General features: G+C 35.4%; 1 protein-coding gene and 1 long non-coding RNA gene across 3 annotated transcripts in view; one reads left to right on the top strand and one right to left on the bottom strand.

The window, feature by feature from the left end:
• The first annotated feature begins 1,124 nt into the window (after nucleotides 1-1,124).
• Nucleotides 1,125-23,161, top strand: part of LOC143240884 (zinc finger protein ush-like) — a 194,551-nt gene continuing 172,514 nt past the window's right edge. Inside the window, exon 1 of one of the 2 annotated variants that reach the window (XR_013022015.1) lies at nucleotides 1,125-1,449. Coding sequence is in view for 1 of the 2 variants with exons in the window: in XM_076484107.1 (XP_076340222.1) it covers nucleotides 1,410-1,449 (40 nt within the window). In the remaining variant the exon portion in view is untranslated. The remainder of the gene's footprint in view (nucleotides 1,450-23,161) is intronic. The other variant, XM_076484107.1, reaches the window with a different exon arrangement.
• LOC143240885 (uncharacterized) overlaps nucleotides 16,348-23,161 on the bottom strand; it is a 72,850-nt gene continuing 66,036 nt past the window's right edge. Inside the window, exon 3 of the long non-coding RNA XR_013022016.1 lies at nucleotides 16,348-16,595. This is a non-coding gene — a long non-coding RNA (uncharacterized LOC143240885). The remainder of the gene's footprint in view (nucleotides 16,596-23,161) is intronic.

The raw sequence follows: 23,161 nt of genomic DNA on the forward strand, positions 1-23,161 counted from the left end.
ATCAAGACGTATAAGCACTACTGAGTGTTTCGACATTTAGAAATAAACATCTGTTTAAACCTCAAAACACTCAACCCATCTCTAGCAATCGTCGGTCGTATAACAAATACACTTGTGAAGATGTAAAACTACGTGTATTCGTAAAACTATTTCAGATCTTCAAATACGCGCACACAAGTACATGGGAATTTCAGCTACAATTAGATATAACCTTAATAATCTACCCAAGTCTTTTATCCCATCACATAGTGAGATTAACAACCACTTTATACTGTTGGAAAAACTTGAAAAATTCTCCTCTTTTGAACCGGAGATTACGAACCCGTTATTAAAGAGAGACTGTTTTTAACAATTAACCAACACTAAATAATAACATCAACTCTTCCACGTTGTCACTGGTTTAATCAAGTCCAGATTCTCAGTGTTTTGATTTATTATTATTTTTAAAGATGCTGTGTTTACTCTTATATTTAAGCCTTCCTTCATGATGATTTATCTTAACAATGTTATCACACGTAATGTGTTATCGTACATTCCATTCTAGTCTTAACGTTTACATTTCTTCTTTAAAAACTTGTGATTGTGTATTAAAAAACAAACTACTCACCTAACAGCTAATATTTTGTTGTTTTTGTTTTTATTGTTAGTTAAACTATTGTCTACTAAATTTTTGTGTTTTAGAAGAACTATATTTCATACAGAGTGTATTATCATACTACTCTGTTTTATGCCACGTGCAGTGTTTTGGTTTTAGAAACATTGTGCTATATAATCAGTGATGACGAGAAAACCCACTTGTAGATAAATATATATGTAACAACGGCTTGTTTGGATTGAGAAATTTCTTCATATACAGCGAACTTGACGATGACCGAAGTAGATCGAAACGTTGTTCGCTCCTCTACATACAAGAAACTATCAACCCAAACCAACCGTTTTTACATATATATTGTGCTATATATTAACTAAATGTACTGTTTGTTTTTTATTCGTTCTATACATATGCAACTTTTTCATAATCGTGTTTTCTAACTACGATGCATCTGCAGACTTTCAGGCTTAGTGACAAATATCGTTAACTGAAGGCAAAAGTTCAGAAATAAATATGCATAAGTACACGTGCTAAGATGGACAAATAGACAGATAAATATTTATGTCACAGATTGTTTCTGGGAAATCGTTTTCTCGTAGATTTAAGGATATCAAAAGCTGTTTATAAAATGTTAGTGAATAAAGAAAAAATCCTTAATCTTCTACCAGGCTAGGTTTATTGCGCATGTTCTAGGGCGGTGTCTAGGCGGTGCAAGTGTACGACCGCGACGGTTGAGTCCAGAGACAGTCAGACTAGCTCCAAACGACGTCAGTGATTCGTATACAGGATCGGCAAGCTGACATAGTTCATCTTCTCCATGTCTCGTCGTAAGCAGGCCAACCCTAAATCTCTGAAACGTAAGTTCTTTACAGTTTTTTCTGTATCAGGTAAGACAGGTTATATTACATTAACTACATTTGAAAGTTCTCACATTCTGTAATATGAGGCCACGAACGAACTTTTTTTTGTAACGCATTTTTGTTACACTGGTAGCCACTGGTTACCAGAACTAGCAAAAGTACAGTCTAGGACGAGTGGGAAGTCTTCTACTCGAAGACCGTGTCCAGCGATCTTGAATCGCCGTGTACGGTGTTCTCTTTCTTGTGTTTGATGTTCTATGCGCTCAAAAAGCGAACAAATATTTAACATCACTAAAACTTTACAGCAGACGTATTGAAGCAACCATAAAATTACATTCTGTTATCAGAAGTTTAGGATGTACTATAACCTGTCTTTAATCACAATACATGTAAGAACTTTTAAACAATTAGGGTTAAGAAAATTTCACATAAATTTGCGAGATTAAGAATTCCGTACCCTTTGAAATAAAAATGTTTTTTTTGTTTGTGTGTTTAAAATTGATTTGAATATAGTAAACGTTTGAGATTAACTTATAAGAAAGTTTCAAACGTTCTTACCAAAGATTATTGGTTACAAGTTTGAGAATAAAACAAACTTATCGGATGTAGGAAATAACAGATCTTTATGATTCATATGTAATGAATCTACTGTTAGAATATTCAGTCATCTGAAATACGAAGAAATTATAACAAAAAATCCAAGGTAATAAATTATATTCAAATATCTCCTAAAATGGTAAATACTTATGATTGATATGCCTCATTACAATATATAGTCAACACTTGAAATAATAAATTCTTAGCAGTTGAAATATAATGAAAACCCTGGTAATAATATATAGTCAACTCTTGTAATAGTAAATCTTTATGGTTTACACATAATGAATAGTGTCGGTAATAACGTTAAGTCAACTCTTGTAATAGTAAATCCTTATGGTTTACACATAATGAATACTGTCGGTAATAACGTTAAGTCAACTCTTGTAATAATAAATCCTTATGGTTTACACATAATGAATACTGTCGGTAATAACGTTAAGTCAACTCTTGTAATAGTAAATCCTTATGGTTTACATATAATGAATACTGTCGGTAATAACGTTAAGTCAACTCTTGAAATAGTAAATCCTTATGGTTTACATGTAATGAATACTGTCGGTAATAACGTTAAGTCAACTCTTGAAATAGTAAATCCTTATGGTTTACATGTAATGAATACTGTCGGCAATAACGTTAAGTCAACTCTTGAAATAGTAAATCCTTATGGTTTACATGTAATGAAAACCCCTGCTAATAAAATACAGTCAGCTCTTGAAATATTAAATCCTTACAGTTGAAATATAACGCAAGCCCTGGTAGTAATACATATAGTCAACTCTTGAAATAATAAATGACATACAACAGACAGCACTATTATTTATATAGATATGTAATTACATGGACGTACAACAGACAGTACAATTATATTTATACACGTACATGTGTTTTTATATGATCATGTATTTACTGGGTGTGACATTATTTGTCGAAAAACAGAACAAATAAAAGCCACAACCCACAGGTTTTGTGTGTAGGCAATATAAGAAACCCCCTTTTCTCTCTCTCTCTCTCTTTCTTTATTATGTATTTTAAACTGAAGAAAAGCACCTATTAATATTATTTGTTTCAGAATTATAGCGCAAACTCACAAAAAGAAACTCAGTGATTTAAAGGCAGCTAGTCGACAGTGATTACCGGTGTATAACTTGGTATTTTTTTCTCTAAAAACAATACTTGATTTTAGCCATCGTCTTATATGCAGATTCATAGATAACAGTTCCAATAAGAACTCTACAGTGAATAGTATATTTAACAAAAAAATAAATTATTCCTCTTTCTGTGTTTTTTTGAGTTAGCTGACATAGTGCCACCTAGTAGGGTAAAATAATGTACTTATAATTGTGTCACTTGTTTATAATCTTCATAACTAAATTTATTTATTCCACATGCTAGTTACAGTTAATCAAGACGTTTTTATTTCAAATTTATTAATCTCATCCGTGATATAAAAAAACTGTTAATATATTATAACAGAAAGGTTGGTTTATACAAAGTGCGCTAATTTTGTAAACATGTTTTCATTGTAGATTACTATACAAGATTTAGTTGGGTTTTTTTTTTTAATAGAAAGGAGTTCAACTGTGATGAAAACTTTGTGAAGTTGTTTATTACACGTTCGTGACTTAAGCTATATTGTATTGAGCTGTATGTAGCGTATAGATAGCATGAAAAACATTTGTGGTTTTACTGATTACCTTCCAGCGCTAGTCAGCATAGTTTGAAAATAGCTTTTAACAATTTCTTTATAAAAGTAACATCCTTGATTTGTTTAATAATAGAGGTCGTCGTATACAAAGAAATACACTTAATTTGTTCAAAAATTCTAGGGTTGTTTTATGTACTAGCAAATACGTAAGTAACACTTGTGCTACGCTCATCGTATTGAATAGCTGGATTTGTCTGTTACTTTTATATCGCATCCACGTCTCAAAGCACATTTCGATGTTTACCTCCAAGAGCTATCAACTCTCAGATTGTTTTGCCTAATCACGCTAGCCATCTGTAGCTAAGCCCGACCTCAACTGATTATCAAAATATAACTTTATTAACTGCATACCTGAAGGTTATAACAATATAGAATATTGATGCTTTGTTACAGAATACATGCATAACATAAACAGCAAAAAAACTTATTGATAGAAACGTTATATTGTTGAGAAAGTTAACCAATAAACGCCACTGTATAAAAGCACAGGCGTTTCAATGTCACGTACTTTGTGAATGGTTAGATAGATACCTGGCTGGTTGTGTCCACTACTAATGCAGAGATTCCAACTACTTCAAATGACTGAGCGTAATGATTGTAGACAGAGCCCTTTATCATTTGTGGTACTAGGCCTGACCAATGTCTCTAAGCTGTTTATTATTATATTATTCTATTATTATTTATTACTGCTATAGATTGCTCATTTATGACTGTGTTTTGTGTATTTAATAAATAATTTTTTAAAGAATTCTTTTGAAATTATGTCTTTTATTTAGTTCAGAGTAACACACATACTGGTAAAACAACATTGAACATGCACAAACAGTAAGCAGAAAAAGCCTTTGTGCAAGGACTAGTTTATATCATGTTTATGACACTTATTGTAACAGTTTTGCAGCTGTTGCAGCCTTTGCTTTCATGAGAATGTCTCTGGATGGTTGGGAGTTATAACAACATTGTCCATTTGACTGCATACACATCTTGTGTGTTATAATACTGCTCAAAACTGAGGTGCTCAAGTTTGGTCTGAACTTGCTTTTGTTTTTAGTCACTAAACTAAATATCCTTTCACTGTCAGCATTAGAATGGAAGATTGTAAGAATTCCAAACATAACCCTACACAGAATGTCATACTTCTGGTTGCCATTTCTATCCTTAACTGTAGACAACTGAACCCAAAACTTGTCAACATTCAACTGAAGGACAGTTTCTGAGAAAGTATCAATTTGACAGTTCAAATATTGATTGCCCTTCCAACTTGTCAGTAGTGTCGTGCTCATGTGTATTGACAAAGACAGGATATCTGTCTGTGAAGAAGCGTAGAGAAGAGAAATCTTTGCTGACTTTCAGTTTTGGATCAGCAACCTCTGCGTGAATCAGAAGTTCATCATTTAGAGGAAAATGTTTCATCATGTAATTTGTGGCTGCAATATAGTATTTCTTGACACTGGTGTAGAAACTGATCAGGTCCAGGTCCTTTTCATATTTAACAATGTATTCCTTGGCAGCATTTCCAATAGAAACTGCCTCATCAGATTTGTGTAAGGATTCATTGTTGTAGTCAAGTTCAGTGATGTTGCCTTCAAGATATTCTGGCTCGATGTATCTGACAAGTATATTTTTAACTTGTGTAATCAGAGTTCTATGCCTAATGTGTATGCAAGGTTCTTCTCTTTGCAATATCAAATTGGCTTACTCAAATAGAGGAATTGCAGACTGAAGAAAAAGACAAATAACAAGTTCCATTTGTTATCCAAGAAAACTGTTAACTTATCTAACTTGCTCTGTGCATAACTTTTCCTGGTTATTTCCTTGCTAGCTTTCGTTTTCTTCTCTTTTTTCATTGATTGTCTCTTCTTTAGTTCAAGGTCAGACTGCTTAAACATATATTGAGTTATATCAAATGTTTCTTTGTCTGCTTTTAGAGACTGTTGTCTTGTGTCCCTGTGTGGCTGAGAAGATGTCTTGACTGTGTCCCTGTGAAGCTGGGAGGGTGTCTTGACTGTGTCCCTGTGTGGCTGAGAGGATATCCTAACTGTTAAAGTCTTGCTGCCTGACTGAGCTGCACGTTTAGATCCTTTTGAATCTAGTTTTTCCTTTTCACAGTGAAAATAATTCTTCAATGGCTTCCACATGCCCAATATTCTGTTGAGGCACACTCCAAGTGATAGCCATCTTGTGTTAACAAGTTCTAGAATTGTTCTTGTTTCTTTGTCATACAATCCTTGAAACTCTTTAAAATTTTGTTTTCTACTAGAACATTTGTCCAGAAAATAGTAGATATCTATCAATATATCAGAAACTGGTAGGGCAGTTCTCTAGAAGCTTTCTGGGCAGCACTATTCATGAGGTGACAGGCACAGCCCATGAAGTAAATGCTAGGTTGTCGTCTTGAGATGTGTCCCATCACACCTTCACCTATACCAGACATAACTGAGGCATTGCCTGAAGAAAAACTAAGACAGTTTTCTCATGGAATTTTCCTCTTTGTCAGTTCGTGGTCTAAAAGCTTGAAAGTATTCTCTCCCATTGAAGCTTCTTTCCATTCCACCATTGTCAAAAGAAAACAAACAATTTTTCCAAGCAAAGGGTCAAGATATCGTATAACCACTGGATACAGTTTTGAGTTATTCATGTCTGTGGATCCATCTGTGGCTAAACTGTAAAGACCATTAGTAAGTATGCTTGAAATCATTTTGTCATCTTCACAACCCAATACTTGTATAATGGCTGTAGTTTTGGTTCTAGCACAGCCATATTTTTTCGCTATATCAGAGTCTGGGAACATTTTTCTGAATAGATGTTCTGCATGATCGGCTACAGCTAGGGGTAAATTATGAGCAATGACGAATTGCGTGAACATAACTTCTGCATTTATGGTTTCATATTCTGATTCTTACTCATAAATATCGTTATCTGCATCGTTTTTGTCTTCGCCTCAGCCTTTTGTTGGATAAATGCTGATTTTGTATACCTGGAAGAATCGTTTTTCCCGCCATGCGCCACAGAAAAATCGATGTGACAAACTGTACAAAACGCATGACTGTCACTGACTTTTGATGCAATGACCGGATATTTTGCACTATACTCTTTCCTAAATTTTTGATTCACAGTTTTAGTTCTTTAAGATTTGCCAGAAACAAGATAATCTGGTGAACTAGGCCTCTTTTTTTCCATCTTGTGATCGATCATTGACTTTTGGTGCGATGACCGGATATTTTGCACTATACTCGCTAAATTTTGATTCACAGTTTTAGTTTTTAAGATTTGCCAAAAACAAGACAATCTGGTGAACGAGGCTTCTTTTTTCCAACTTGTGAACGATCGCATTGGTGTTTCTATGCTGAGAAAACGAGAAATATCCATCTACGCGAGCTCTGATTGGCTAACAAGCACTGATGACGTAACTATGGATTTCCCCCACTTACCCAGTATGGAGAAGCACCGCACTCAATCTATTGGTAGACGTCGGAGATACAAATATTTTTTATTATTTCAAGCAAAAACATGATTATCGCAAGTAGCCATTTGGACTATGTCTTTCATTTATTATCAACATTTATTTGTATCTCACTAGAAATTTTCTTTTTACCCCTTTCAAGCCCTGAGGGAACAATTTATCACTTTATTGTATAGGCCTATATAATATATAATAATTTGGGAGTTGCAACAAGTCGTAATATTTGACTGTATGAGCGTATAGTCGTAATGTATACGCCACAATCGTAATGATTACGCTCAAATCGTAATGGTTGGCATCTCTGCTAATGTCTTTAAGGGCCGATAGTAGTGTCCACTGAGATGGGCTTAATGTTAATTGGTTCGTGTCCCGTTAACCCACTATTTCCCCACTCCTTCATAGAAATAATAATATAACAATCGCTCTCTCTACGTTTGAGCTGTGTGTGCTATAACAGTTTGAGTAGAAGCTGTCGATGAACTAGCTGCTTTCCCTCCATAGCTGGCCCGGCATGGCCAAGCCTGTTAAGGCATGCGATCTGAGGGTCGCGGATTCGCATCCCCGTCGCGCAAAATATGCTCGCCCTTTCAGCCGTGGGGGCGTTATAATGTTACAGTCAATCCCACTATTCGTTGGTAAAAGAGTAGCCCAAGAGTTGGCGGTGGGTGGTGATGGCTAGCTGCCTTCCCTCTAGTCTTACACTGCTAAATTAGGGACGGCTAGCACAGATAGCCCTCAAGTAGCTTTGTGCGAAATTCAAAAAACAAACAAACAAACAACCCTCCATAGTCTGTCACTTCAACTTTAGGGACGGTTAGCGTATATAGACCTCCACAGCTTTGCTCGAAATTTCAATAAATGAAAAAACAATGTCAAATCATATCTATCTTCGCGAATGTCTATTAATTCACGTGAAAAGAATCATTGCGAGAAAATAACCATGCTTTAATCTGATCTGCAAAGGTGTCGATTTAATCACATGTTAAATAGTAGTTTATAATATCGTTTTCTGCTTTTCCTTTGTTTTATTTGTTCTGTGTGTGTGTGTCATGTTATAGCGATGCAACATCAGGCTATTTGCTGTGTCCACTGAGGGATATCGAACCCTGAATTTTATTGTAGTAAATCCGAAAACTTACTGCTATCCCACCAGGGACTTTTTTTTTTTTTGTAACATATGCCTAAAAATATTTTCTTTATTCTTTTATAGATTTTTTTTTAATTTCATAAAACTGACATTATTCAAGTTATGGCTTTCAAAAAACTGTTTGTTCACTTCCATCTGTTTTTTATGTTCTAATGTTTATAATGCTTAACGATATAATCACATTCTCAGTGATGTCGAGAAAACCCACTTGTAGAGAAATATATATGTAAAAACGTCTCGTTTGGGTTAAGAAAATATTATACGTAGAAGGTCGTTGTTCGACCTTCTACGTATAATATTTTCTTAACCCAAACGAGACGTTTTTACATATATAATCACATTCTATTGAGCTATGAAACGGAACTAACTAGTAATATGCACAATGTACGTATTTGTTTCAGTTTCCCAAAATTTTGAATTTGACTGTAGTTCAGTCAAATCGTGACCTATTCTATTGGTTTGTTGTTTATTGGACTTAGCGCGCAAAGCTACACCCGGACTATCTGCGTGAACTGTTCACAATACGAAGTGTTTTTTGTTTAATGTTCCACAACGCTACATACACGAGGACTATTTGTGCTAGCCGTCCCTATATTAGCAGTGAAAAAAGGGGAGACAGTCATTACCACCCACCGCCAACTCTTGCACTATTTTAGCAAAGAATAATAGGACTGACCGTTACATTATGACGCTTCCCCGGCTGAAAGGGCGAGCACATTTGGTGGGACGAGGATTCGAACCCGCAACCCTTAGGCTACGAGTCGAGCGCCCACTAACCACCTGTCTATGTCGGGCCATTTTGAAGTAACAGACTGATAAACTATCAAGAAAACGTAATTAGTTATCATCACACATCTCCCACTCATGAGTTGCTCAAATCGAGTGGTGGTATTTAACCATCATTATAATGCAGTCACTGCCCTAACGGGACACAAACCAGAAACCTGAGATACACAATATGGCACTCGTGTAAAGCTAATTTTTAAAATGTTGATGAACTAATACAATAACACTACACAACACAGGATTTATAAATACAATAACTCTATACAACGCAGGATTTACTAATAAAATAACACTACACAACACAGGATTTATAAATACAATAACTCTATACAACGCAGGATTTACTAATAAAATAACACTATACGATGCAGGATTTATAAATACAATAACTCTATACAACGCAGGATTTACTAATAAAATAACACTATACAACACAGGATTTACTAATAAAATAACACTATACAACACAGGATTTACTAATATATAACACCATACAACAGGATTTACTAATAAAATAAAACTATACAACGCAGGATTTACTAATAAAATAAAACTATACAACGCAGGATTTACTAATAAAATAAAACTATACAACGCAGGATTTACTCTACATTATTTCGGTTTTTGCACATTACCAGACCAACGTTTTCATATTACCTTAATATTCTGTATAAAGCTCTGCAAACTTAAGGATTTGTTGGGTGTTTTTTTTTTAATGTACGTTTTCGAATTTCTAGCAAAGCTGCACAAAGACTACACAAGCTCGAGATGGTTTTATTGTATCGAAATGCTTACATGTTCCACAGTAATTCCTGTAAGCCGAATCAGAAAACGATCGATATAAATTTTTCTCCATCACGTGCAAACTGTTTTGTCAAAACGTCATATGAACTTTGACATAAGCGAATCATTTTCATTGGAATCGGGTAACATTTTGTTATCTTTAAAATTTATCTTGACAGCCACTAGTTAGATTTCTCTAGGCCAATCGTGACGTGAGAGTCTTATCGATCGTTCTATAACTCAAATTTAGCAAACATAATAATAAAAATGTTCATCGTGGTAAACAAAATAATAATTTGGTCTAAGTAAGAGTTTTTTCCCGTTTTGTAAAATATCCTTACGTGGTAGAGAAACATGAATATTATTTTCGACATTGCGTAGCTGAATTATGAAAAATTCGTCAATAAAACTAAAACAATTTTTATGAAGTTTAAATTCGCAGAACTATCTGCTATCTAGATTTTCGTATCTGTGTCTAATTTGAACAGATAGGCTTACTTGGCCTAACAGTAGGATCTGACTGTCACTCTTATAACGTTCCCACGGCTCCAAAGCGTGAATCGTAATTTTGCAGCAAGTCTAGAACCATGAATTTTTGGATTCGTAATCCAGGGGTGCTAACTACTAACTCATTCCAAATCCAATAATCTTAACACAAACTAATATTAAAATAAGCGCTTTCGTTCCACGAGAGGTTGCTTGTTATCCCCCTACCCAGCGCTTTCCAAACTACTTTAGTTTCAGGCTTCATGAATAAGCCACCCCTCCCCAACCTGGAAAACAGTACTGTTGTAAAATCAATAAAATCTCCTTTCGACATATCGCTTAAATAAGTCGACAAAATATTTATCAACTCATTGTTTATTTGGAATTAAAATGAATTCAACGTCTTCATTTTCTTTATTTAATTAATAATTTCTTTAAATGTTAATAAATGATTGTGTTAATTAATAATTTTTGGTTTGTTTTGAATTTCGCGCAAAGCTACTCGAGGCCTGTCTGCGCTAGCCATCCCTAATTTAATAGTGTAAGGCTAGAGGGAAGGCAGTTAGTCATCACCACCCACCGCCAACTCTTGCAAAATAAGCGTTTTCGTTCCACGAGAGGTTGCTTGTTATCCCCCTACCCAGCGCTTTCCAAACTACTTTAGTTTCAGGCTTCGTGAATAAGCCACCCCTCCCCAGCCTGGAAAACAGTACTGTTGTAAAATCAATAAAATCTCCTTTCGACATATCGCTTAAATAAGTCGACAAAATATTTATCAACTTATTGTTTATTTTGAATTAAAATGAATTCAACGTCTTCATTTTCGACCCAATTTTGGACGACCACCTAAAACAAACTTCACGACTCCCACTTAAGTTAGAATACATTACCCTAAATATATCCCACCTCCTCTAGTCCGCATTACGCTTGCGAAAAAGAACGTTAATTGTGGGCTAGTTCTTTAGAGAAAAATATTTATTATTGTTGGGAAATTGGGCTGTTTTCGTCACTGCTTTAGTAGCGGAAAAATAACTAGGCAGGACGAGTCTTCTTGTCAATTTCTTTCGGAATTTTTGTTTGTTTCGCATTTCTCTCTGTTGAGATTTGGAAGTCATTTTCATGCTCTACTAGAAGGTTGACATACAGACTTGAGCGATGACTTTCCTTCGTTTTTAATAATATTCCATGTAATAGGCAATTCGAATGACATTTTTATTGTGAGAAAATAATAATGCCCTTCGCTGTGAAAACTGTTAAATGCATGCTAGACGATGGAAAATCCGGGTTTTAAAATGTGGTATTTGTGTAATTACCAGCAGTATCAAAATGAATTTTTTTTTCCCGTCAACAAAAACACCGAAATAGGAATGGTCAGGAACACAGGTGAAATAAGATACATCTTTTTTTTTAGCAATCAGCTAAAAAAACCATTAACTTTTTACTAGTATATATAACACTGGACGTCTATAGTTTTAACTTTAATTAGAAAATGTATTAGTTATAATTGGTTACCTCTGAGTATTTGTTGTTGTTGTTGTTTTTTACAAGTAAAGCGACTTATTGAGTATTCGTCCAGATTAACTATATGTTTTGTTTTCAGTAGTAATCGAACCAGTCGACACAAAATTTCTTCAAACTCTTATTCTGAATTAAAATAAATATTGAGAGGTTTATACCCTTTTTTTCCGTACGGTTTGAGCCATATTATGCTAATGTTTAAGGTTTATCTGTCGTCGTTTCGGTCACTTAAATTAGGCAAACGCAAGCCTTGATGCTTGTATGTAACTATATCATTACTGATGTACGAAACAGAAAAACCCATAACACGTAACACATCAAAAATTAGGGCTTTCTTTTTCAGATCTATATCTTTCAAATGCTCTCAGGTTACCGTTATTTTGTGTTGTTTTTTTGTGACTTATTCGGTTTTTTCATCTCATTCATGACATCTTAATATTGTGAGATTATTAGCGAATAAAATGTTAGCGTTTTGTTCTCTCGGTGCTTTAAGTTTTAGTGGAAAATGTTAATATTGGGCTAATCCAAATTCACAACGATCGCTCCATAATTTAAACTGTACACGTGGTTTTAAATGGCGTTTAGCCTCAAGCGTGGCTTGGAGTTCAGTGCATCAAACAAAGGATCCAAAAATCTAGAGTTTCAAAAGTGACAATTTCAAACAAACTTCCAATCTTCTCTTGTGAGTATGTTATAAGAATGACAGTCAATCCCGCTTTTTTTTTCTCAGGCGATATATACTATTCACTGACTGTGTTTCCTCTGACAGTTCTAAATTAAAGATAGTTATCCAGTAAAATTAGAGAAACTTAAGTTGGTCGTTCAACTCCGTATGTCGTTCAGGTGAACAAACCGATAGATGAAATACTCATCTGCTGAACTCATGTGATTATTAAATGAATACTTTGTAAATAAAGAAACTAAACTGATTTCAAAATTTCATAATTACCGTTTGTAGATTTAGAAAACAAACATCCTTCTTTTCCTTCGTAAATTTGCTGTAATTGATAAACTGCACATTCTGTTTTATTTATCACGTTACAATATTATAACTAGCATCATACGATACAAGGTTAGTCATCCTAACCTAATCGATAAGTTGTCTGGGGTAATCATTTGAATCTGTAAAATATACGTGAACAACGACAAATCTACAAAAGTTATGACGTTAGCGATTATAATATGGACGATTTACAGGGCTAGTTACATGAATCTAGATTAATGTATTGATTGAAACAAGGTACAGAAATAGTGATTTGAGTCTAAGTAGTGCACAGAAGTAGTCTTGAATGTGAGGGATATGTATTGTTTGTTTGTTTTGAATTTCGCGCGAAGCTACACGAGGGCTACCAGCGCTAGCCGTCCCTAATTTAGCAGTGTAAGACTAGAGGGAAGGGCAGCTAGTCATCACCACCCACCGCCAACTCTCGGGCTACTCTTTTACCAACGAATAGTAGGAATGACTGTACATCATAACGCCCCCACGGCTGAAAGGTCGAGCAGATTTAGCGTGACGGGGATTCGAACCCGCGACCCTCGGATTACGAGTCGAGTTCTTTAACCCCCAGGTCATGCCGGGTCAAGGGATAAAAAAGCATTGAGTTGAATATTCACTAATCAGCATCGGCAGTATACAGAAATGTAGTCTCGAACATGGGCAAGGTATAGGGGAGGGTTACCATCAACACTGTATATATTTCTTGAAATAATTAAAAAACAACTTTTTAAAATTTTACTTATTTACTGACAGTGTTGGTATATAACTGTTTTCTTTTCATCGATTTTTTGTAGATTTACGTACGGTTGGTAACAACAATAAAGACATTTACGTAAATATAAGAGAGTCATGGGAGAAGCGATTATGAGCTTATAGATACACTATAAACAAAATAATTTAGAACTAAAATAATAGTAATAAGGACTTAGATCTAAACAACGACTTGAATTTTAATGAAGCATGGAATCTTTCTTGGTAGTGATTTCAATTCGGGCAAGATATGAGGAAGATGACTTCAATAGAAACAGAACTTACAAACTCTTTCTTAGGATACGAGAATCCGATGTATTTTCAACTTCTAATTCTGGCTTTTGGAAATATTTTAATAAAACTCCGCCATCTGTTCGAAATACATATTCTGTAACAGTGACCTGGTCGGACGTTTGATGTCAAATTTTAATGTTGCGTTTCAATGCAAAGCTATACGATGCAGTGCCTATCATAGGGATCGAACTCCAGATTTTAGCATTTTATAAACTGCTTTTGAAAATACAGCGTTAAATAACATTTTTATTGTAAAGGAATACAAATTATATATTTTCTTAAAAGAATGTAGATTATGTAAATAAGTTAACTGGATTATGTTCATGAAGTTTAGGTTGATTTTCCATTAATTAAGGAACTACATGGGAGACAAAAAAAACAACTTTAAAACAGGGTATTCTGGGAATGAAATGAGCAGTTAAGGAAAAAGTACTATTCTTAACCATCCTGTAAAACTGTGTCGATTTCCTGTAAAACTGCGATGTCGATCGCGCCCGCGTTAAACAGGCCAGATGACGGTCAATCCCACCGTTGGTAAAGAGTAGCCCAAGAGTTGGCGGTGGGTGGTGATGACTAGCTGCCTTCCTCTAGTCTTACACTGCTAAATTTAGCACAGATATAGAGAAATTCCAAAACAAACAAACAAACAAACAAACAGGCCAGATGAACCAGCCCGCAGTGTTCAATAGAGATCTCGACTAGCTTCCGTTGCTTATCGAGAATGTCCACTTTTCATGCGAAACGCTGGTAGCTGTTCTGATTATGGCGATTCCACACAATTCTAAAACCACGTGAATAAAAATAACGAATGTATAACAATATATCAATCACATCAGGTCTCACTCCTACAATACGAAACATTTAATGCTATTCATAAGAAGTTGGCGTAGAAATTATGGCGTGTGTCTTATGCTATATATATAAATTTGAATGACTTTCGAAACTTTTGTCACTTGTACAAAACTGTAACACAAGTCATTCTACGAGCCTAGCGACACGCGGTCACTTCACAGCTTACATGTAACGGACGATATACTGCGACCAGTTTGCGCATGGCGATATGTGGTCACCTTACGGCTTAAGCCATATAGTGGGACCATTAACCATTCCCTGTGTTTGTTAAACTGACCACAGTTATCGATTTAGGTTTTGACTACGTGAAGGTTTTTGTTGTTGTTCTCTTCTCTGTACAGAATACAAACCTTTAGTTCTTAGGCACAGCATCCACTGTATTTTATAATAATGTAAAGAACCATAAAGAGAAATTACATTTCAAATGAGAACGCAGAAAGCCTATCCTTCCAATCTTTTATGACAGAATTTGACGTGATCAACTGATAATATATATATATATTAGTGAAATTAAATAATTACATCCAAATGAGTAAACAAAATCACGAGGAAGGACTGCGTTAAAAAAACAGAAATACTTTTTAAAGCCATAAACAAAACACATTAAAATTAAACAAAATACGCTGGATGATTTTAAAAGGATCCTAGGATACAAGTTACAACGTGGGATTATAAAATGTATCCTAAGTTTGGAGGTGACTGCAATGAGGGTCCTACTTCCGCAGTCACCTCCAAAACCTAGAATACATTTTATAATCCCACGTTGTAACTTGTACCCTAGGATCGTTTTAAAAATATGCAGTGTATTTTTTTTAACTTTAGTGTGTTTTGCTTATGTCTTAAAAATTATTGTTATAATATATAAAATCATTTGCTTAAAATCTAGAGGTCTGAAAGGGACACGCTGTTATAATATAGACAGGTAAATGAAGGTTCTATAGTGTCTCCCCCTCCAATGTTAATCTGACAGGTGAAACGTCTTTACTTGACTGAAAAACACGGTCCCAGTTATTTTAGGTAATTCGGAATGAAGATAACTGTCTCTTATTCGGCTGTCTTTAACGTTGACACAGAAACCGTTTGTTGACGATAGGGAAGGATATATTTGTGTTGGACAAAAGGCAGAACATGTATTAAAACGAAATATATAATGTGTGGTCCTGCATAACTGCCGCTTGCACAGTCAGTCATCTATACTTTCATTACTATATAGGACAGTGGTTCTTAACCTGGGGGTCGTTTGAAGTTTGTAGTGGGTACCTGTAACTGCCCACCAATGAGAAACACGCTGAAGTGCGGCGGTTGAACCTCGTCGAGATGCTTGTTGTGCAACCACCTATCTAATTTTGAGTAAAAATTTTCATATATTACAACGTTTTGAATTGCCTAAATTTTTTTAACTATATATTAATACATCGAACTTAAAACGTAAATATCAAAGTTTCCATTGTATTCAGTATATTTTCTCATTATATATATAATATATCAACCCTCATACTGAGTGGATAAGTAGGTTTCATTCAAATTGAACAAAACAATTCCAAGACAAAACTGTGCTTTTCAAATAATAGCAAAATAATCTAACTTTCACGACATGAAATAACTTTAACAACAATTATTGAACTTTATCCAACACACCTCGTAAGAATGTGAGTTTCTGGATTATTTTTTTTACAATTAAGGGAGACCACGGAAAACACGGCTTGTTCATTACTAGCTGTATAGGGTTGAGGTTATCCGTTTCTGTTTTTCTGTGGTTTCTTGCCTGAGAAAGAAATAGCTAAACGAACCTTTAGAAAAAACCTAAGAAGTGTTGATTTCATTTTGAGAGGAAACTATAGATAAGTAGAATGGAAACGACTTTCCTAAATGTTTAAATATGCTTGAAGCTTTTCATATCTTTCTGTTCAAAGCAATATATATCTATACAGATTAGATCTAAAAGTTAAATACAGTAATTACCATACCTAGTTTAATATACCGGTCTAGCTACTAGCATACAGTGTCATAAAACAAAATCTAATAATTACAAGTCAGTGATTCATCATTTAGGCACAAGCTCTCACTGTTAGAGACATTTTCGGTCGTAATCCTAGTAATATAACTCGAGTTTGGGCTAACTGAAGAGATTTAGGTTAATTTTAATGCACATTATAATTTAATAATATAAAATAATCTGCATAATAAATAATAATAATAAATACATATATAAAAAATGTTAACTATTAATGTCTAAAAATATATATTAAACAAACAATAGAATATACCTGACGCATTGCTACTACATATGCCCTTGATGATACTCAGAATACGATGTACTGTATTATACTTTTTGAGCGTTTTCAACATCACAAAACACTGAAAGCGACACAAAAGCTAAGTGACCAGGTTTAGAAACCGTTTAATTCAGAGCTAGGTACAGAGGAATCAATCAGTCAGCAAGACTCTCAAGTCAATATGCCTACTCTTACTCGAATAATAGTACTGACTGTCATGGTTGTAATGCCTCCACAACCAAAAGCGTGTAGATTTTAAGGGCATATCGCAGGCAGCTCGAAAACTGAACTTTCTTGTACTCAGAATCCAAACCATTAAGCAACGACCAGCCCAAAGTCATGTCCAGTGAGACATTTTGGCTCAATTGAAAATTCTTTCTTTTCAAACGACATATAAACGGATCCTTAGGGCTTATGGGATTGACCGTCACATTATAACGCCCTCACGGCTGAAAGGGCGAACATGTTTGGCGCGACAGGGATGCGAACCCGCGGCCCTACCAACGATTACCGTCACAGTCGCACGTCTTGGCCATGTTTGGCGCCATGAACCCGCGGCCTGAGTGCCTTAACCCACTTGACCATGCCGGGCCTGAGTGCCTTAACCCACTTGGCCATGATGGGCCTAATCCAGTGAAATTTCCTTTCTTATTTCGTTGTATTCACGGAATCAGAATAATTATGAACTAGAGTTTGTGTTGAGGTACTACGGGTTATGGTTTGTATGTTAATATAATAATTAAAAAACTAGGGCCTCATGTGTTAAGAAAATAACTTAGAAATACGAAAGCTATCATTTTAGAAACAATATATTAGTTGTTTTTTTCTCTTAACAGCCTAATATATAGTGTCAATATTTTTTAAACACACGTCGAATTCATGTGAATCTTAGCTATCCAGATTGCCCAGATGGTATTTTGTATTTATGGTAAAAGCTATTAAAGCTATCCTCTGCTATTCATAATTTTGAACTACTGACAAGAGGGAAAGCAGCCAGCCAAAAGTGGCATATCCTACCACCCACAATCAACGCTAATGAATTGATTGTCACTATTATAACGCACCCACACGTGAAAATGCAACGAATATTTTATAATACCGCAGAGATTCGAATATAGCTACCCAACTCCAAAATCCAGAGCTCTACCACAGACTCGACACTTCTCTTCTAGTTTTATTTCTTTTTAAGCGCAAAGTTAATCAAAGGGTTGTATGTGCCATGCCCACAACGTCATAAGCTATAAGCTATGGTTTTGCGTTTTCAAGTGAACATTTTATCATCTCTTCATTAGGCTGTTTGATATCGGAGCGCTTGTACAACTATTACCCTTTCTCTTTAGTATTTCACTACAACTTCTTGTTATAAATTAACGTTAAGAAAATGTTTCACACAGGATCTGTCCAGAGACTGCATTTCTTTGCCCTATTATACACCACTAGATGTGATCATTTAAAGCACACTTATTGATAACTAACCTGAATATGTGGTATATTAGGGAATTTTCTGTCACTTGCCTCTTATTGAGTTCGTCTACAGAAAAACCTGAAGATTTTGAGCAATATAATTTAAACAATAAGAACCACAATTTATAAATTAATAAAAGAAATAAATGAACGCACAAAATAAAATTGAACGAATAAAAGTTAGCCTTTCTTCTTCTTTGTAAAGTCATATTCACTCCACCGCTATATCAAACCTAATCTTTCGATTTCTCCTTGTCCAGGGTTACTGGTGAGGGGCATAATTCCCCGAAACCCGATAAGCGAAGGGAGGGGAGATTATAAAATGATGTTCAGTTAATTCAAAAATAGTCCAGTGCACTAATATTTTTAGCCTTGAAACCACAGGGACATGAAAACTTTTTGCCTCAAAACAAGTTGGAACAGCTTTATATTTTAAAGGCAAAATGCGTAATGTGGGTCGGCCGGTATTAGTGTAAGTCAAGAATTTTTACATTGTTTTACGTATATGTTTCTTGAATCAGCACTCCATACAACTAAAGGTTTAGTTTCACACATACTCTACCCACACACCTTTGGTTTTTCTTAGTATGCGTTTGAGACGCATGTTAATAGTTTACCGTGGACAAAGTGTCACAAATGAGTTTCGATAGAACAATGATAGTGTCACTTGAGTGTATTGGTTTCGAATTCAAAGAGTGTGTGTTGTCTATGTTTTCTTACAGAGCAAAGCCACATTGAGCTATCTGCTGAGTCCACCGAGGGGAATCGAACCCCTGATTTTTGCATTGTAAGTCCGTAGACTTACCGCTGTATCAGCGGGAAATCGAATTTAAAGAAGGCACTACTGTATACACAAATCTTCAAGCCTTTTATCCATACTATGCGTTGACTAGGACCAAGTAACCAAAGCAATTCGGGTTTTGAGTGCCCGTTCCATTTGTGAACATCAATGGAAGATGGTGTTATATTTGCTTTTTTTAATATTGATTTGTATAAACTGCTTTAGGAAAAAGTTTTGTTTTTCTATTTAGTGTTGTTTGCATATATATATATATATGTTTCTTACAAACCAGAAATATTAAACATATTAGCACCGGTGCAGGATTTCCTGAAGATATAGTTTGAATAATAATATATAGTAACTTGTCATCACCCCACCATGGCCAGCAATATTTACAGATATGAGAAATTCCAACGTGTTCAACGCGTTTACCGGGTAAAAACCCACGAGTTCGTGTTTGTTGACTAAGCCTGTTGCGTACACGTAACGTTCCTTGGTTGAGCAGGAAAATCTGTGTATCGAATTCTTTCTTACAATTGATTAAATCATTGATATATTTGTGTCTTTGTCCGTTGTTTAGGAATATTTCAAAGCATTTCCTTTCAAAAGTCCAGATAGAGTTGGACAATACTGGTGTAAAGACAAAACCTAGTCTTGTTAGAAGCCGAAAATACGAGCTGATGATTTACTGAGTATACTACCCGCCTTCCTGTAGTACTAGATAACATGCTAGCTTTGTCTTGGCTCCATAACTCGATGAGCCCTGACGTCACTTATTTAATAGACAAAATGCTAACTTTATCTTGGCTCCATAACTGGATGAGTCCTGACGTCACTTATTAATAAATAAAATGCTTTGTCTTGGCTCCATAATGGATGAGCCCTGACGTCACTTACTAATAGGTAAGATGCTGACTCTGTCTTGGCTCCGTAACTTGATGAGCCCTAATGTCACCTATTAATAGACAAAATACTAGCGTTGTCTTGGCTCCATAACTGGATGAGTCCTGACGTCACTTATTAATAAATAAAATGCTTTGTCTTGGCTCCATAATGAATGAGCTCTGACGTCCATTACTAATAGGTAAGATGCTGACTCTGTCTTGGCTCCATAACTTGATGAGCCCTAATGTCACCTATTAATAGACAAAATACTAGCGTTGTATTGGCTCCATAACTGGATGAGTCCTGACGTCACTTATTAATAAATAAAATGCTTTATCTTGGCTCCATAAATGGATGAGCCCTGACGTCACTTATTAATAGGTAAGATGCTGACTCTGTCTTGGCTCCATAACTTGATGAGCCCTAATGTCACCTATTAATAGACAAAACTCTAGCGTTGTATTGGCTCCATAACTGGATGAGTCCTGACGTCACTTATTAATAAATAAAATGCTTTATCTTGGCTCCATAAATGGATGAGCCCTGACGTCACTTATTAATAAATAAAATGCTTTATCTTGGCTCCATAAATGGATGAGCCCTGACGTCACTTATTAATAGGTAAGATGCTGACTCTGTCTTGGCTCCATAACTTGATGAGCCCTAATGTTACCTATTAATAGACAAAATACTAGCGTTGTCTTGGCTCCACAACTGGATGAGTCCTGACGTCACTTATTAATAAATAAAATGCTTTATCTTGGCTCCATAAATGGATGAGCCCTGACGTCACTTATTAATAGGTAAGATGCTGACTCTGTCTTGGCTCCATAATTGAATGATGATAAATTAGAACATGAGGAGACAATAGCATAACTAGGTAATCAAAACATGAAATACACTAACAATATCTAGATGTTTCTACGTGGAATACAGTAACGATATCAAGACGTGTATAAGTGTAATACACTAACAATATCTAGATATTTCTATGTGGAATACAGTAACAACATCCAGATGTTTCTACGTGGAATACAGTAACGATATCAAGACGTGTATAAGTGTAATACACTAACAATATCAAGATATGTCTACGTGGAATACAGTAACGATATCAAGACGTGTATAAGTGTAATACACTAACAATATCGAGATATTTCTACGTGGAATACAGTAACAACATCAAGATGTTTCTTGAGTTTGGGTTTACTTGTTTTTTCGGCTGTACGACTTCTTCAGGGTTACCACGCTTTACATTTCCAACAAGAGAAGCAATAACAACCTGAACAAGTTATAATGTGGCAGGCGATGTTTATTCATAGCTTACCAATGATGACTATTCATTAAATATGGTTTCAAATATACATGTACGAACAAATATTGAAAAATTATAATAAAGAAATCTAAAACGATATTAAAATGACGAAGGAAAACTTTCTATTCGTAGCTCTGGTGATAAAAGTGCCATGTTTGAAGTACTTTTTGTTCATTTGTTGTTAAGTGCAAAGGTACAAAATGGGCGGTCTGTGCTGTGCCCACCACGGCTGTTAAAACCGGGTTTTGTTTTTTAAGCTATAAATCTTTGGATTTACCACTGAGTCACCAAGCTTCCTGTAACTATCTGTACCAGAGGTGATTCGAGACTGCTGGTCTAAATGGTTTATTGTCAGAAAGAAGGACGAGCGTGTAGAAATTCTACGTTTGAACAGAGATATTTGATATTTATATATACGTATAACATGATAGCATTTGAAGGTTGACAAGCTTGAAAAACACACCATAACAACAGGCCCTTTCTTAGTTTTCAAGTTCGAATAAATGCCGACAGTACCAGTGAAGTGTTTCATTCTTTTAAAACCACATGTTTTTTATTTATTTATATTTTTCCTTGAGGTTTTTAATAATGCACATTAATTCCCAGTTTAAAAGTGAAGGATTCGTCTCTATAGTTTTAAAACTCTAGCGTTAACATTAGTTTTGTCATTATTGCGTTGGCATCGAACATTCATTCATAACTTCACTTGATGGCATTATTCACAAGTTCTTAGCCTAATTATGTCCGTTCTCTGTAATATATCAACTTTTATGAATCCACTTCTGACCACTGGAGAATGTTGCGTGGAACTGATGGATGGGAGGTACAATTTCTTTGATACTATGTTCTTATTTATTTTCGTCTCCCATCAACGTGTGTACTGTACAATTATATTTGTTTTATTCAAATACTACTGGCATTTAGTTGTTGTTTGAAGTTAAACACAAAACTGAACAACAGGCTGTCTGTACTGTGCCTACCACGAATGTCAAAACCTGGTTTCTAGCGTTGTAAGTTCACAGACATATCGCTGTGCCACTGGTGGGTGAGGATGGTGTTTCGAACATTGCTGATTCTGAATTGATTTATTTTTATCCTTTTAATGGACCATTAGAAAGTGACTAATCAAAGGCCACTTTAAAGCTGACATTGGCTTGCTTACTTTAAAGCTAGTGGAAATGGCGTTTCATAATTTCTCCAAAAGGAGGCCCGAAGGGCTCATCTGTTTCAAGCACTCTCATCACTATACAGTTGTATGTTTTATAAAATGTTTTTTATGGGTCCGGCATGGCCAAGCGTGTTAAGGCGTGCGACTCGTAATCTGAGGGTGGCGGGTTCGCATCCCCGTCGCGCCAAACATGCTTGCCCTTTCAGCCGTGGGGGCGTTATAATGTGACGGTCAATCCCACTATTCGTTGGTAAAAGAGTAGTCCAAGAGTTGGCGGTGGGTGGCGATGACTAGCTGCCTTCCCTCTTGTCTTACACTGCTAAATTAGGGACGGCTAGCACAGATAGCCCTCGAGTAGTTTTGTGCGAAATTAAAAAACAAGCAAACTAAAATAATGTTACGTTATGGACGATTATTAACGTAGCAATTTGTACTTTCATGA

Source organism: Tachypleus tridentatus, chromosome 13 (genome assembly GCF_004210375.1).
Source record: "Tachypleus tridentatus isolate NWPU-2018 chromosome 13, ASM421037v1, whole genome shotgun sequence".
Taxonomy (NCBI): Eukaryota; Metazoa; Arthropoda; class Merostomata; order Xiphosura; family Limulidae; genus Tachypleus; species Tachypleus tridentatus.